This window comes from Bufo bufo, chromosome 4 (genome assembly GCF_905171765.1).
Source record: "Bufo bufo chromosome 4, aBufBuf1.1, whole genome shotgun sequence".
NCBI lineage: Eukaryota > Metazoa > Chordata > Amphibia > Anura > Bufonidae > Bufo > Bufo bufo.
This window is the reverse complement of record NC_053392.1, coordinates 390,946,763-390,962,772: the sequence shown is the minus strand read 5'-3', so window position 1 is coordinate 390,962,772 and position 16,010 is coordinate 390,946,763. Positions and strand designations below refer to the sequence as shown.

General features: G+C 43.7%; 2 protein-coding genes across 4 annotated transcripts in view; one reads left to right on the top strand and one right to left on the bottom strand.

Moving 5' to 3' along the window:
* The window catches only part of LRP11 (LDL receptor related protein 11), a 42,690-nt gene extending 33,581 nt beyond the window's left edge, over positions 1-9,109 (top strand). Inside the window, exon 8 of the mRNA XM_040427094.1 lies at positions 8,844-9,109. Within this exon, the coding sequence (XP_040283028.1) occupies positions 8,844-8,998 (155 nt within the window). The 3' untranslated portion in view covers positions 8,999-9,109. The remainder of the gene's footprint in view (positions 1-8,843) is intronic.
* Positions 9,110-15,077: 5,968 nt separating this feature from the next.
* The window catches only part of PCMT1 (protein-L-isoaspartate (D-aspartate) O-methyltransferase), a 46,966-nt gene continuing 46,033 nt past the window's right edge, over positions 15,078-16,010 (bottom strand). For all 3 annotated transcript variants that reach the window (XM_040429236.1, XM_040429234.1, XM_040429235.1), the window contains exon 8: positions 15,078-15,850. Coding sequence is in view for 1 of the 3 variants with exons in the window: in XM_040429234.1 (XP_040285168.1) it covers positions 15,838-15,850 (13 nt within the window). In the remaining 2 variants the exon portion in view is untranslated. The remainder of the gene's footprint in view (positions 15,851-16,010) is intronic.

Genomic DNA, 16,010 nt, shown 5'->3' with positions numbered 1-16,010 from the left:
TGTACTGGGAGAAGAAAGATTTGTAATCCTGGGTTGCCATTCATAAGTTGTCAGTCTTGACAATCACATTTTTGTCAGTAATTGCAGCCTTCACTTAACAGAGTTTAAAGCAATAACCATTTCCAGTGAAGTATGGTGTTCCTTTCTCCTGATAACGTGACATTAACTGGAGAGTACATTAAGCACACTGTGATTATATACTGTATCAATGAATGTGAGTGCCTACAAGCTGCTCTACTATTACATATACTGTAGCTTGCAACTGGATTCCTAGGATGAATCCATATGTGAATGTGTCAGGTGAAAAGCTCCTGCATTTTATCAGATGTAGCTCTGCTCAGAGTTTCACATTACTAAAAAGCATGTTGTAGGGAGTTTCCTGGGAGCTTTTCTAATTTTAAGGGCTCATGCACACGACCGTTGTCTGTTTTGCGGTCCGCAAATTGCAGCTGTACAAAACATAGATTCTGGTCGTGAGTTCTGCACTTTGCAGAACGGAACCTCCTGCTCTCTATAGAACCGTCCTCTCCTTGTCCGTAAAACGGACAAAAATAGGACATGTTCTATTTTTTTTTTTTTTTTTTTGTGGGGCCGCGGACATATGGATGTGGACAGCATGCAGGTGTGCTGTCCGCATCTTTTGCGGCCCCATTGAAGTGAATGGTTCCACATCCGACCCACAAAAAATGCGGATCCTAAGCCAGAGAGAAGCCGCGTAGTGTTTAATGAGTAAGGTAACTATATTTCAGTCCTACTTACACATTAAATGTTTTGATGAGAGGGGTTCCAAGTTAGGAGTTAAAAGCTCTCAGCCAACTGTCATCTCACCTTGCTACCAAAGACAACCTCATAGACTTTCTATCACGTTTGGTGGGGGTCTCAGCACTTGGACCTTACCAATCAAATCTTTGAAGAGGCTTTTTGACATATCAAGTTTTTCTAAAGTTCTGTTACTCATTAAAGGGAACCTGTCACCTCCAAAAACCATCCCAAGCCACCAGCAGTACCTGACAGTAGCCAGCAGCGTGTTTCCGACAATAATTTTCTTCCTGAAGGCTGATGCTCAGAAATCGTTCTTTTATCCCCTGCTGGCATGCTTCTCTAGTCATGCTTGAAGTCAAGAGGGCAGCGGCCTCCTTGCTTCAAGTCAAGATAACCATGCCCCCTTCCCTGTGACTGACAGCGCTTATGCAGAGAGTTCGGCAAAGCCAGCAGAACTGCCGGCTGTCAGTCACGGCGAAGGGGGCGTGGTTACCGTGACTTGAAGCAAGGAGGCCGCTGTCCCAGTGTCTTCAAGCATGTACGGAGAAGTGCTCCGGCAGGGGATAAAATAACGTTTTCTGAGCATCGGCCTTCAGGTAGAAAATTATCGTCGAAAACACGTTGCTGGCTACTGTCAGGTACTGCTGGTGGCTTAGGATAGTTTTTGGAGGTGACAGGTTCCTTTTAACCACCTCCGGACCGCTGTACGCAGATTCGCGTTTCGGAGGTGTTAGCCCTGCGCTCAGCGACGCATATACGCGTCATCTCGCGTGAGCCGGGATTTGCTGTGAACGCGCGCACACAGGCGCGCGCGCTCACAGGAACGGAAGGTAAGAGAGTTGATCTCCAGCCTGCCAGCGGCGATCGTTCGCTGGCAGGCTGGAGATGTGTTTTTTTTAACCCCTAACAGGTATATTAGACGCTGTTTTGATAACAGCGTCTAATATACCTGCTACCTGGTCCTCTGGTGGTCCCCTTTGTTTGGATCGACCACCAGAGGACACAGGTAGCTCAGTAAAGTCCCACCAAGCACCACTACACTACACTACACCCCCCCCCCGTCACTTATTAACCCCTTATTAGCCCCTGATCACCCCATATAGACTCCCTGATCACCCCCCTGTCATTGATTACACCCCTGTCATTGATCAACCCCCTGTAAAGCTCCATTCAGATGTCCGCATGATTTTTACGGATGCACTGATAGATGGATCGGATCCGCAAAACGCATCCGGACGTCTGAATGAAGCCTTACAGGGGCATGATCAATGACTGTGGTTATCACCCCATATAGACTCCCTGATCACCCCCCTGTCATTGATTACCCCCCTGTCATTGATCAACCCCTTGTAAAGCTCCATTCAGATGTCCGCATGATTTTTACGGATCCACTGATAGATGGATCGGATCCGCAAAACGCATCCGGACGTCTGAATGAAGCCTTACAGGGGCATGATCAATGACTGTGGTTATCACCCCATATAGACTCCCTGATCACACCCCTGTCATTGATCAACCCCCTGTAAAGCTCCATTCAGATGTCCGCATGATTTTTACGGATGCACTGATAGATGGATCGGATCCGCAAAACGCATCCGGACGTCTGAATGAAGCCTTACAGGGGCGTGATCAATGACTGTGGTTATCACCCCATATAGACTCCCTGATCACCCCCCTGTCATTGATTACACCCCTGTCATTGATTACCCCCCTGTAAAGCTCCATTCAGATGTCCGCATGATTTTTACGGATGCACTGATAGATGGATCGGATCCACAAAACGCATCCGGACGTCTGAATGAAGCCTTACAGGGGCATGATCAATGACTGTGGTTATCACCCCATATAGACTCCCTGATCACCCCCCTGTCATTGATTACACCCCTGTCATTGATTACCCCCCTGTAAAGCTCCATTCAGATGTCCGCATGATTTTTACGGATGCACTGATAGATGGATCGGATCCGCAAAACGCATCCGGACGTCTGAATGAAGCCTTACAGGGGCGTGATCAATGACTGTGGTGATCACCCCATATAGACTCCCTGATCACACCCCTGTCATTGATCAACCCCCTGTAAAGCTCCATTCAGATGTCCGCATGATTTTTACGGATGCACTGATAGATGGATCGGATCCGCAAAACGCATCCGGACGTCTGAATGAAGCCTTACAGGGGCATGATCAATGACTGTGGTTATCACCCCATATAGACTCCCTGATCACCCCCCTGTCATTGATCAACCCCTTGTAAAGCTCCATTCAGATGTCCGCATGATTTTTACGGATCCACTGATAGATGGATCGGATCCGCAAAACGCATCCGGACGTCTGAATGAAGCCTTACAGGGGCATGATCAATGACTGTGGTGATCACCCCATATAGACTCCCTGATCACACCCCTGTCATTGATCAACCCCCTGTAAAGCTCCATTCAGATGTCCGCATGATTTTTACGGATGCACTGATAGATGGATCGGATCCGCAAAACGCATCCGGACGTCTGAATGAAGCCTTACAGGGGCGTGATCAATGACTGTGGTTATCACCCCATATAGACTCCCTGATCACCCCCCTGTCATTGATTACACCCCTGTCATTGATTACCCCCCTGTAAAGCTCCATTCAGATGTCCGCATGATTTTTACGGATGCACTGATAGATGGATCGGATCCACAAAACGCATCCGGACGTCTGAATGAAGCCTTACAGGGGCATGATCAATGACTGTGGTTATCACCCCATATAGACTCCCTGATCACCCCCCTGTCATTGATTACACCCCTGTCATTGATTACCCCCCTGTAAAGCTCCATTCAGATGTCCGCATGATTTTTACGGATGCACTGATAGATGGATCGGATCCGCAAAACGCATCCGGACGTCTGAATGAAGCCTTACAGGGGCGTGATCAATGACTGTGGTTATCACCCCATATAGACTCCCTGATCACACCCCTGTCATTGATCAACCCCCTGTAAAGCTCCATTCAGATGTCCGCATGATTTTTACGGATGCACTGATAGATGGATCGGATCCGCAAAACGCATCCGGACGTCTGAATGAAGCCTTACAGGGGCGTGATCAATGACTGTGGTTATCACCCCATATAGACTCCCTGATCACACCCCTGTCATTGATCAACCCCCTGTAAAGCTCCATTCAGATGTCCGCATGATTTTTACGGATGCACTGATAGATGGATCGGATCCGCAAAACGCATCCGGACGTCTGAATGAAGCCTTACAGGGGCGTGATCAATGACTGTGGTTATCACCCCATATAGACTCCCTGATCACCCTCCTGTCATTGATTACACCCCTGTCATTGATTACCCCCCTGTAAAGCTCCATTCAGATGTCCGCATGATTTTTACGGATGCACTGATAGATGGATCGGATCCACAAAACGCATCCGGACGTCTGAATGAAGCCTTACAGGGGCATGATCAATGACTGTGGTTATCACCCCATATAGACTCCCTGATCACCCCCCTGTCATTGATTACCCCCCTGTAAAGCTCCATTCAGATGTCCGCATGATTTTTACGGATGCACTGATAGATGGATCGGATCCGCAAAACGCATACGGACGTCTGAATGAAGCCTTACACGGGCGTGATCAATGACTGTGGTTATCACCCCATATAAACTCCCTGATCACCCCCCTGTCATTGATCACCCCCCCCTGTCATTGATCACCCCCCTGTCATTGATCACCCCCCCTGTCATTGATCACCCCCCTGTCATTGATCACCCTCTGTAAGGCTCCATTCAGACATTTTTTTGGCCCAAGTTAGCGGAATTTTATTTATTTTTTTTCTTACAAAGTCTCATATTCCACTAACTTGTGTCAAAAAATAAAATCTCACATGAACTCACCATACCCCTCACGGAATCCAAATGCGTAAAATTTTTTAGACATTTATATTCCAGACTTCTTCTCACGCTTTAGGGCCCCTAGAATGCCAGGGCAGTATAAATACCCCACATGTGACCCCATTTCGGAAAGAAGACACCCCCAGGTATTCCGTGAGGGGCATATTGAGTCCATGAAAGATTAAAATTTTTGTCCCAAGTTAGCGGAACGGGAGACTTTGTGAGAAAAAAAATAAAAAATATCAATTTCCGCTAACTTGTGCCCAAAAAAAAAAATTTCTATGAACTCGCCATGCCCCTCATTGAATACCTTGGGGTGTCTTCTTTCCAAAATGGGGTCACATGTGGGGTATTTATACTGCCCTGGCATTCTAGGGGCCCCAAAGCGTGAGAAGAAGTCTGGTATCCAAATGTCTAAAAATGCCCTCCTAAAATGAATTTGGGCCCCTTTGCGCATCTAGGCTGCAAAAAAGTGTCACACATGTGGTATCGCCGTACTCAGGAGAAGTTGGGGAATGTGTTTTGGGGTGTCATTTTACATATACCCATGCTGGGTGAGATAAATATCTTGGTCAAATGCCAACTTTGTATAAAAAAATGGGAAAAGTTGTCTTTTGCCAAGATATTTCTCTCACCCAGCATGGGTATATGTAAAATGACACCCCAAAACACATTCCCCAACGTCTCCTGAATACGGCGATACCACATGTGTGACACTTTTTTGCAGCCTAGGTGGGCAAAGGGGCCCACATTCCAAAGAGCACCTTTAGGATTTCACAGGTCATTTACCTACTTACCACACATTAGGGCCCCTGGAAAATGCCAGGGCAGTATAACTACCCCACAAGTGACCCCATTTTGGAAAGAAGACACCCCAAGGTATTCCGTGAGGGGCATGGCGAGTTCCTAGAATTTTTTATTTTTTGTCACAAGTTAGTGGAAAATGATGATTTTTTTTTTTTTTTTTTTTTTCATACAAAGTCTCATATTCCACTAACTTGTGACAAAAAATAAAAACTTCCATGAACTCACTATGCCCATCAGCGAATACCTTGGGGTCTCTTCTTTCCAAAATGGGGTCACTTGTGGGGTAGTTATACTGCCCTGGCATTCTAGGGGCCCAAATGTGTGGTAAGGAGTTTGAAATCAAATTCTGTAAAAAATGACGAGTGAAATCCGAAAGGTGCTCTTTGGAATATGGGCCCCTTTGCCCACCTAGGCTGCAAAAAAGTGTCACACATCTGGTATCTCCGTATTCAGTAGAAGTTGGGGAATGTGTTTTGGGGTGTCATTTTACATATACCCATGCTGGGTGAGAGAAATATCTTGGCAAAAGACAACTTTTCCCATTTTTTTATACAAAGTTGGCATTTGACCAAGATATTTATCTCACCCAGCATGGGTATATGTAAAATGACACCTCAAAACACATTCCCCAACTTCTCCCGAGTACGGAGATACCAGATGTGTGACACTTTTTTGCAGCCTAGGTGGGCAAAGGGGCCCATATTCCAAAGAGCACCTTTCGGATTTCACTGGTCATTTTTTACAGAATTTGATTTCAAACTCCTTACCACACATTTGGGCCCCTAGAATGCCAGGGCAGTATAACTACCCCACAAGTGACCCCATTTTGGAAAGAAGAGACCCCAAGGTATTTGCTGATGGGCATAGTGAGTTCATGGAAGTTTTTATTTTTTGTCACAAGTTAGTGGAATATGAGACTTTGTATGAAAAAAAAAAAAAAAAAATAAAAATCATCATTTTCCACTAACTTGTGACAAAAAATAAAAAATTCTAGGAACTCGCCATGCCCCTCACGGAATACCTTGGGGTGTCTTCTTTCCAAAATGGGGTCACTTGTGGGGTAGTTATACTGCCCTGGCATTCTAGGGGCCCAAATGTGTGGTAAGGAGTTTGAAATCAAATTCTGTAAAAATTGACCTGTGAAATCCGAAAGGTGCTCTTTGGAATATGGGCCCCTTTGCCCACCTAGGCTGCAAAAAAGTGTCACACATCTGGTATCTCCGTACTCAGGAGAAGGTGGGGAATGTGTTTTGGGGTGTCTTTTTACATATATCCATGCTGGGTGAGATAAATATCTTGGTCAAATGCCAACTTTGTATAAAAAAATGGGAAAAGTTGTCTTTTGCCAAGATATTTCTCTCACCCAGCATGGGTATATGTAAAATGACACCCCAAAACACATTCCCCACCTTCTCCTGAGTACGGCAATACCAGATGTGTGACACTTTTTTGCAGCCTAGGTGGGCAAAGGGGCCCATATTCCAAAGAGCACCTTTCGGATTTCACAGGTCATTTTTTTACAGAATTTGATTTCAAACTCCTTACCACACATTTGGGCCCCTAGAATGCCAGGGCAGTATAACTACCCCACAAGTGACCCCATTTTGGAAAGAAGAGACCCCAAGGTATTTCGTGATGGGCATAGTGAGTTCATAGAAGTTTTTATTTTTTGTCACAAGTTAGTGGAATATGAGACTTTGTAGGAAAAAAATAAAAAAAAATCATCATTTTCCGCTAACTTGTGACAAAAAATAAAAAGTTCTATGAACTCACTATGCCCATCAGCGAATACCTTAGGGTGTGTACTTTCCGAAATGGGGTCATTTGTGGGGTGTTTGTACTGTCTGGGCATTGTAGAACCTCAGGAAACATGACAGGTGCTCAGAAAGTCAGAGCTGCTTCAAAAAGCGGAAATTCACATTTTTGTACCATAGTTTGTAAACGCTATAACTTTTACCCAAACCATTTTTTTTTTTACCCAAACATTTTTTTTTTATCAAAGACATGTAGAACTATAAATTTAGAGCAAAATTTCTATATGGATCTCGTTTTTTTTTGCAAAATTTTACAACTGAAAGTGAAAAATGTCATTTTTTTGCAAAAAAATCGTTAAATTTCGATTAATAACAAAAAAAGTAAAAATGTCAGCAGCAATGAAATACCACCAAATGAAAGCTCTATTAGTGAGAAGAAAAGGAGGTAAAATTCATTTGGGTGGTAAGTTGCATGACCGAGCAATAAACGGTGAAAGTAGTGTAGGTCAGAAGTGTAAAAAGTGGCCTGGTCTTTCAGGGTGTTTAAGCACTGGGGGCTGAGGTGGTTAAGTAGTTGTCTAAGAAGGATCTTCTTTTTTTCCAGCAATTATGCACCTCCAGCACATGTGCATTTTCTTATTTTGCTTCTCACCTGTATTTGGCTATCTAAAGTGAAAGTAACCATCAAGCATGCTGTGCCTCTGCGTGAAAAGTGTATAAATTGTTTTGTTTGTATAAAAGGTGTTGATGAGATTTTAGTGTGGAGCAACAACCCTAACATAACTTCTGTCTATTAATCATAAATGGTAAAGGACTGCTATCTGCAAATACAGAATTTTAAGATTTGGGCTCACCCTTCATGGGTGATTGGTAGTTATCCAACTTGTAATTAGAAGGTGGATGGACAAAATCCAACTCTGTATATGGAGTGTAAGGCTCCATTCACACGTCCGTGGTGTGTTGCGGATCCGCAACACACCCACCCGGCACCCCTATAGAAATGCTTATTCTTGTCCGCAAGCTGCGGACAAGAATAGGACATGTTCTATCTTTTGCGGAGCTGCGGACCTGAAGATCGGGGCCGTGCTCCGCAAATGCGGATGCTGACCGCATCCATTCCGTCCCAATAGAAAATGAATGGGTCCGCACCCGTTCCGAAAAATTGCGGAACGAATGCGGACCCATTTGCGGACGTGTGAATGGAGCTTAACTGGAACCCAGCATAGCAAGAATAGAAGCCTTTATCACCCAAATCCCTTGTGAGATTTCTCTGTTCTGTTCAAACACATTGGTCTTTTGCTGAGATCACGTCCTGTCTAAAAAATAAAGGACATTGGAAATGGGTGCTGCTGAGCACATTTGTCACCTAGATAATGGTAGTCTTGTGTTCTGACAACTGTAACGCAACAGTGGATTGTGTGAAGAGCTAGAGACAACCACCATGTACCTAAAGTAGGTCCCTTGGATCCTAATACTGCAGTAGCCACGAGGACTCATGCGGTCAACATATTAAAGTGTTGTCCAGCAACCTAGGCTTTTAACCATTTTGAGTTGCTGTGTCTTAGTACTGTAAGAATCAGACCTTACATTAATGTCCATTATGCTGTATTTTTCTAATTCTATACTTTTGATTGCTTTCAGGAGCTGTTTTACCACTGGCCCTTGGTTTGGCCATTACTTCGCTGCTGCTTTTGATGGTAGTTTGTCGTCTCCAGCTGGTGAGACAGAAGCTTAAGAAAGCTCGTCCACTAACCTCTGAAGAGTCTGATTATCTTATAAACGGCATGTATCTGTAGCAGTTGTGCCCCTTCTATTAATTTCCAGATCCTGCATACCTTAACTTATTGTCCATACACCTGAAATCCAAAACTACTTGTGATAATATAATTAAAGGGAATGTGTCCACATTTAATTATTTTTTCTTTTTTTGTTGTGTTTAAAAAAAAAAAGGAAATTTTAACATAATACAGTATTGTTATATCATTGGATGTCAACATGAATATGGCTGTAAAATATACAATACTCTAACCTCCAGTGATTGAACTGTAGAATTATCTAGTACATTGGTATGGTGAAACTACAACTTGCGACATGCCATGACATCACTGGTCTAATATATGGTCATTATGTCTTCAATAAAGACTACGGTACTATATAGAAACATAGAATGTGTCGGCAGATAAGAACCATTTGGCCCATCTAGTCTGCCCAATATATCTGAATCCTATTAATAGTCCCTGGCCCTATCTTATATGAAGGATAGCCTTATGCCTATCCCATGCATGCTTAAACTCCTTCACTGTATTTGCAGCTACCACTTCTGCAGGAAGGCTATTCAATGCATCCACTACTCTCTCAGTAAAGTAATACTTCCTTATATTACTTTTAAACCTATGCCCCTCAAATTTAAAACTGTGTCCTATATATATATATATATATATATATATATATATATATTATATATATATATATATATTAAGAGTAAGGAAGGTGGAGTGTGTACATAAGTGTATGGGCTAAGTTAGAACACCAGCAACACATTGGGGTAGATCTATCAAAACTGATGCAAAGGAAAACTGGCTTAGTTGCCCATAGAAACCAATCAGATTCCATATTTCATTTTTCAGAGTTCCATTGGAAAATGAAAGTTGGAATCAGATTGGTTGCTATGGGTAACTAAGTCAGTTTTCCTTTACACCAGTTTTGATAAATCTCCCTTATTTCCTCAACAGGACATTTGGACAACATAGCCTGGGGAAGGGGTATGTGTGTTCTTCTTGGGTTCTTTCAATAAGCCAGAATGGAAAGCTGGCAGGCATACATTCAAATATGAATAGCTTTCATATAATAAAGGTTTCCTTGGTGGCCAGAAGTGGCCCCAAACAGTAGTAATGCCCCCACAAAGAGGTACCCCAAAACGATAGTTATGTGCCCCCAAAACAGTGGCCACAAACCGGTAGTTACAGTGAGAAACAGAAGTATTTGAACACCCTGCGATTTTTCAAGTTCTCCCACTTAGAAATCATGGAGGGGTCTGAAATGTACATTGTAGGTGCATTCCCACTCTGAGAGACCGAATAAAATAAAAAATAAAAAAAGGAAATCACGTTGTATGATTTTTAAAGAATTTGTCTTGCACTGCTGAACATAAGTAATTTAACACCTGAGAAACAGCAAGAATTCTGGCTCTCAAAGACCTGTTACTGTGCCTTTAAAAAGTCCACCTCTACTCCATTCATTAATCTAACTTAGTAGCACCTGTCCACTCTACAGTCAGTCAGACGCCAACTACTACCATGGGCAAGACCAAAGAGCTATCAAAAGACACCAGAGACAAAATTGTGGACCTCCACAAGGCTGGAAAGGGCTACGGGGAAATTGCCAAGCCGTTTTGTGAAAATAGATCAACTGTTGGAGCAATTGTTAGAAAATGGAAGAGGCTAAAGACGACTGTCAGTCTCCCTTGGACTGGGGCTCCATGCAAGTTCTCACCTCGTGTGGTATCACTGATGATAAGAAAGGTGAGGAATCAGCCCAGAACTACAAGGGAGGAGCTGATCAATGACATGAAGAGAGCTGGGACCACAGTTTCAAAGGTCACTGTCAGTAGAACACTACACCGCCATGGTTTCAAATCATGCATTGCACGGAAGGTTCCCCTGCTCAAGTCATAACATGTCCAGGCCCGTCTGAAATTTGCCAATGACCATCTGGATGATCCAGAGGTAGCATGGGAGAAAGTCATGTGGTCAGATGAGACCAAAGTAGAACTTTTTGGTTTAAACCTTACTCGTTTGGAGGAAAAAGGATGACTTGCATCCCAAAAACACCATCCCTACTGTGAAGCAGACAGGACGACTGCACTGTATTAAGGAGAGGATGAATGGGACCATTTATTGTGAGATGTTGAGCAACAACCTCCTTCCCTCAGTCAGAGCATTGAAGATGGGTTGTGGCTGGGTCTTTCAACATGACAACGACCCGAAGCACACAGTCAGGATAACCAAGGAGTGGCTCCGTAAGAAGCATATCAAGGTTCTGGTGTGGCCTAGCCCAGTGATAGGCAAACTGCGGCTCTCCAGCTGTTGCAGAACTACAACTCCCAGCATGCAAAGACTGCCTATAGCTTTCAGCCTACAGCAGGGCATGGTGGGAGTTGTAGTTTTGCAACAGCTGGAGAGCCGCAATTTGCCTATCACTGGCCTAGCCAGTCTCCAGACCTAAATCCAATAGAACATCTTTGGAGGGAGCTGAAACTCTGTGTTGCTCAGCAACAGCCCCGAAACCTGACAGATCTAGAGAAGATCTGTGTGGAGGAGTAGGCCAAAATCTCTGTTGCAGTGTATGCAAACCTGGTCAAGAACTACAGGAAACGGTTGACCTCTGTAATTGCAAACAAAGGCTTCTGTACCAAATATTAACACTGATTTTCTCAGGTGTTTAAATACTTCCGTTCAGCAGTGCAAGACAAATACATTCTTTACAAATCATACAATGTGATTTCCTGAAAAAAATGTTTTATTACTGTCTCTCAGAGTGTGAATGCACCTACAATGTGAATTTCAGACCCGTCCATGATTTCTAAGTGGGAGAACATGCAAAATCGCAGGGTGTTCAAATACTTCTGTTCTTCACTATATGTGCCCCCAAACAATACTTATGTGCCCCCAAAACAGTGGCCCAAAACGGTAGTTATGTGCCTCCAAAACAGTGGCCACAAACGGTAGTTATGTGCCCCCAAACTGTAGGTATGTGCCCCTAAAACGGTAGTTATGTGCCTCCAAAACAGTGGCCACAAACGGTAGTTATGTGCCCCCAAAAGGTCCCCCAACGTTAGTTATGTTGCCCAAACTGTAGTAATGGTCCCCAAACAATGGCCCTAAAATGTAGTTATGTCCCCCAGTGGCCCTAAACGGTAGTTATGTTACCCCAAAACAGTGGCCTCCAACTCATAGAATGTGTCGGCAGATAAGAACCATTTGGCCCATCTAGTCTGCCCAATATACTGAGTACTATGGATAACCCCTGGCCCTATCTTATATGAAGGATGGCCTTATGCCTATCCCATGCATGCATAAACTCCTTCACTGTATTTGCAGCTACCACTTCTGCAGGAAGGCTATTCCATGCATCCACTACTCTCTCAGTAAAGTAATACTTCCTGATATTACTTTTAAACCTTTGCCCCTCTAATTTAAAACTATGTCCTCTTGTAGCAGTTTTTCTTCTTTTAAATATTCTCTCCTCTTTTACCTTGTTGATTCCCTTTCTGTATTTGAAAGTTTCTATCATATCCCCTCTGTCTCGTCTTTCTTCCAAGCTATACATGTTAAGGTCCTTTAATCTTTCCTGGTAAGTTTTATCCTGCAATCCATGTACTAGTTTAGTAGCTCTTCTCTGAACTCTCTCCAAAGTATCAATATCCTTCTGGAGATATGGTCTCCAGTACTGAGCACAATAGTCCAAATGAGGTCTCAGTAGTACTCTGTAGAGCGGCATGAGCACCTCCCTCTTTCTACTGGTAATTCCTCCCCCTATACACCCAAGCATTCTGCTAGCATTTCCTGCTGCTCTATGACATTGTCTGCCTACCTTTAAGTCTTCTGAAATAACGACCCCTAAAACCCTTTCCTCAGATACTGAGGTTAGGACTGTATCACTGATTTTATATTCTGCTCTTGGGTTTTTACACCCCAGGTGCATTATCTTGCACTTATCAACATTAAATTTTAGTTGCCAGATTTTTGACCATTCCTCTTGTTTTCCTAAATCCTTTTCCATCAACCCTGTTACAAATCTTTGTGTCATCAGCAAAAAGACACACCTTACCATCGAGGCCTTCTGCAATTTCACTGATAAAGATATTAAACAATATGGGTCCCAGAACAGATCTCTGAGGTACTCCACTGGTAACAAGACCATGGTCTGAATATACTCCATTGACTACAACCCTCTGTTGTCTGTCCCTCAGCCACTGCCTAAGGCTCCATTCACACATCTACAAACTGAAAAGACTAGCGTGGCATTAGCAGGAGTTGCTCAAACCCACATGCAGTCGTGCATATATATAGGGGAGCAAATCCTGCACTTGTGGCCCGTTGCTAATGGCAATCCCCAGAAAAATGCATACGGTGGAGGATGCCCGCGGCAAACCACAAGTACCACAATAGACATCCTACACAAGGTAACAAGTGCGGATGTGATAATTAATATAACAATATAACAAAATAATAGCAAATGGGTCCGCATCCGTTCCTGCAATTTTGCGAAACTGTTGCGGACCCATTCATTTAAGATAGAACATGTCCTTTTCTTGTCCGCAGCTGCGGACAAGAATAGGCCATTCTATAGGGGTGCCGGGCGGCATCCGCAACACACCACGGACGTGTGAATGGAGCCTACCTAATCCATTTAACAATATGGGAGTCCTCGCACAAAGACTGCAATTTATTGATAAGCCTTCTATGTGGGGACAATATCAAAAGCCTAACTAAAGTCTAGATAAGCGATGTCTACTGCACTCTCCTTATATGCTCAAAGATAGTTGTCCCATAATGTCCTCCAACACTGGCCCCCAGCTGGAAAAGTGGAAATAGGGAAAATACTTACCCGTCTGTGACAGGCTCCGTACAGCAGCTCGGCTTTCCTCCAGTCTTCCTGTGCGCCTCTGGTCCGCCCCCTTGCCGCTGGTTTTGAGCGGTTCGCCGGTGCATGCGCACTAAAGCGATGCCGTGCCCACAATGGGCATCGCAGTGCGCATGCCTCGGCGAGGCAATGTGCAGGATCTCGGCCGGACCTAGGGATGATACAAGGGACTTGCAGGGCGGGCAAAGGAAGAGGCTGGGGAGGAGTAACGCTGAAAGGCGGCAGAGCAGCCTGGGCTCCTACATACTGAACACCGCCCCTGGGCACTTGCGAGTGCTCATTTGCATATGTAATAAACATTGTTTTTCCTGCTTCTGGATGTCTAAAAAATATGACAAAGGTATCATTACAGTCATGTATAGGTGTGCTACAGCGCCATGTAAGCGTTGTATATGGTTATATAGTGGTGACAGACTCCCTTTAGAGGATGGATCCGATTCCACTGCCTAAAAAGTATGAATATACTCTTGAGGTGCCTATACACCTAAGAGTGAAGTCAGCTGAACCTGCCATCCATGGTGGTGCCAATCCCCCCCAACAGCAGATGGAGAAGGATAGGGCAGTTGGATTTCAACATACCTGATCATTTTATCAGGCAAGAGGTGACTGACAGCAGCTTACTCTACTATACCCATTGAGAACACATACATATGCTCCGCTAAACCAAGCATGCATGTGTATGGGTGAATAGGAAAGAATAGTCAGTGAGGCTGACAGCTAATGAGGTGTATGGGCAACCTCTGAAGTTATGTAACTCCCTAATATTTTATGTAAACCATCTCACAGCCAGAGACACTCAAAACTGGAGGCACTGGGAGCAGTTTCCCAGGAGTGAGTTTACTGTAACCGGCAGATCTGTTATCCCGCCGCTTAGTCTTGATGGAAGGGTTCCTTTCTTGTATACAGCATTTACAGTACTTCCAGCCAACCTAAATGAAAAACTGTTATGCACGAGTCAGATTCTTCCTGTGATAATGGAGAGTAGAGCATTATCCAAACTAAGGCTTATTACAAGCCATCTCCAGCATCCAGCAGTTTTCTAAATTCTGGCCTCTGTTCCACAGACATCAGCATTTAATGTACAAAGGGGAAACTAACAACGTGTGGGTTATTACTTCCAAGCTAACAGGCAGAACAGTAATTTGCCCCTAATTTTCATGCAGCGAAACTCAATCTTTTCATTCGTGTCACAATCTTTCGCACTTCCACAAAAGACGTAAAGACGCATTCTTGGATTTTGTATTTTATTTGGCAAAGCGCAACTGCATAAACTGTTTGAGAACAGGGCTTACACAGCACGTGTAGTACACAGCAGTGAACTATAAACTGCATGAACAGGAAAAGCTCGGATGTAGCAGAGGCTGCCAAGTGCCACCTTTTTCGAAAACCATGAAAACTATTTCCTACATGTTGGGTCTGACCAGGTCTACAGCTCACTCTGATGCACTGAAGAGTCCAGGGCTAAGCGTGTCATGGAGTTAAGATAAAGCTGCTGACTGCATCCACATGCTATTCTACCACAGCACGTCCAAAAGCTCTGATGGCGAAGTTCATTTCTAGATGTTTAGCAGCATATAGCGGAGATGTGACATTATGCATTGTAGTGTCTTTTGGTGACGAGCTGAACATTTTACAGTGATGCTAACGGTACACTTTAAATGTATCCAGAAATGAAAACAAAATATGTGCATTTTTTCTTTAAATAGTTCACAATGGTGAGTATCTGCTCTAGGTCAGATACTCTGGCATGTTCAAACACATAAAAAATAAATATCTTAAATAATAAGTTTTTTTTTAATGGGATTTGCACAGTTTAACATTAGATTTTAAAAACCCAAAAGAAAAGACAAAAAAAATTCCATGCCAATTAAACAGGGTCAAAAAACAAACAAAAAGAAGCTGCACTGCTGACGAGTCTGAAGAAAAAGCTTTTGGAGGTGCAGGAGACACCACACCATAATACTATGTTTGGATCGGAGTGATGGAGCCATTACAATTCATCCCTGTAGAGAGAAATAGGTTTGTTACTGAGACATGCAGGAACATGGTTCAGAAACTTAAAGGGCATCTGTCAGATCTGAAACTATGACCCTGGCTGACCTGGTACATGTGCACTTGGCAGCTGAAGGCATCTGTGTTGGTCCCATGTTCATGCATGCCCAC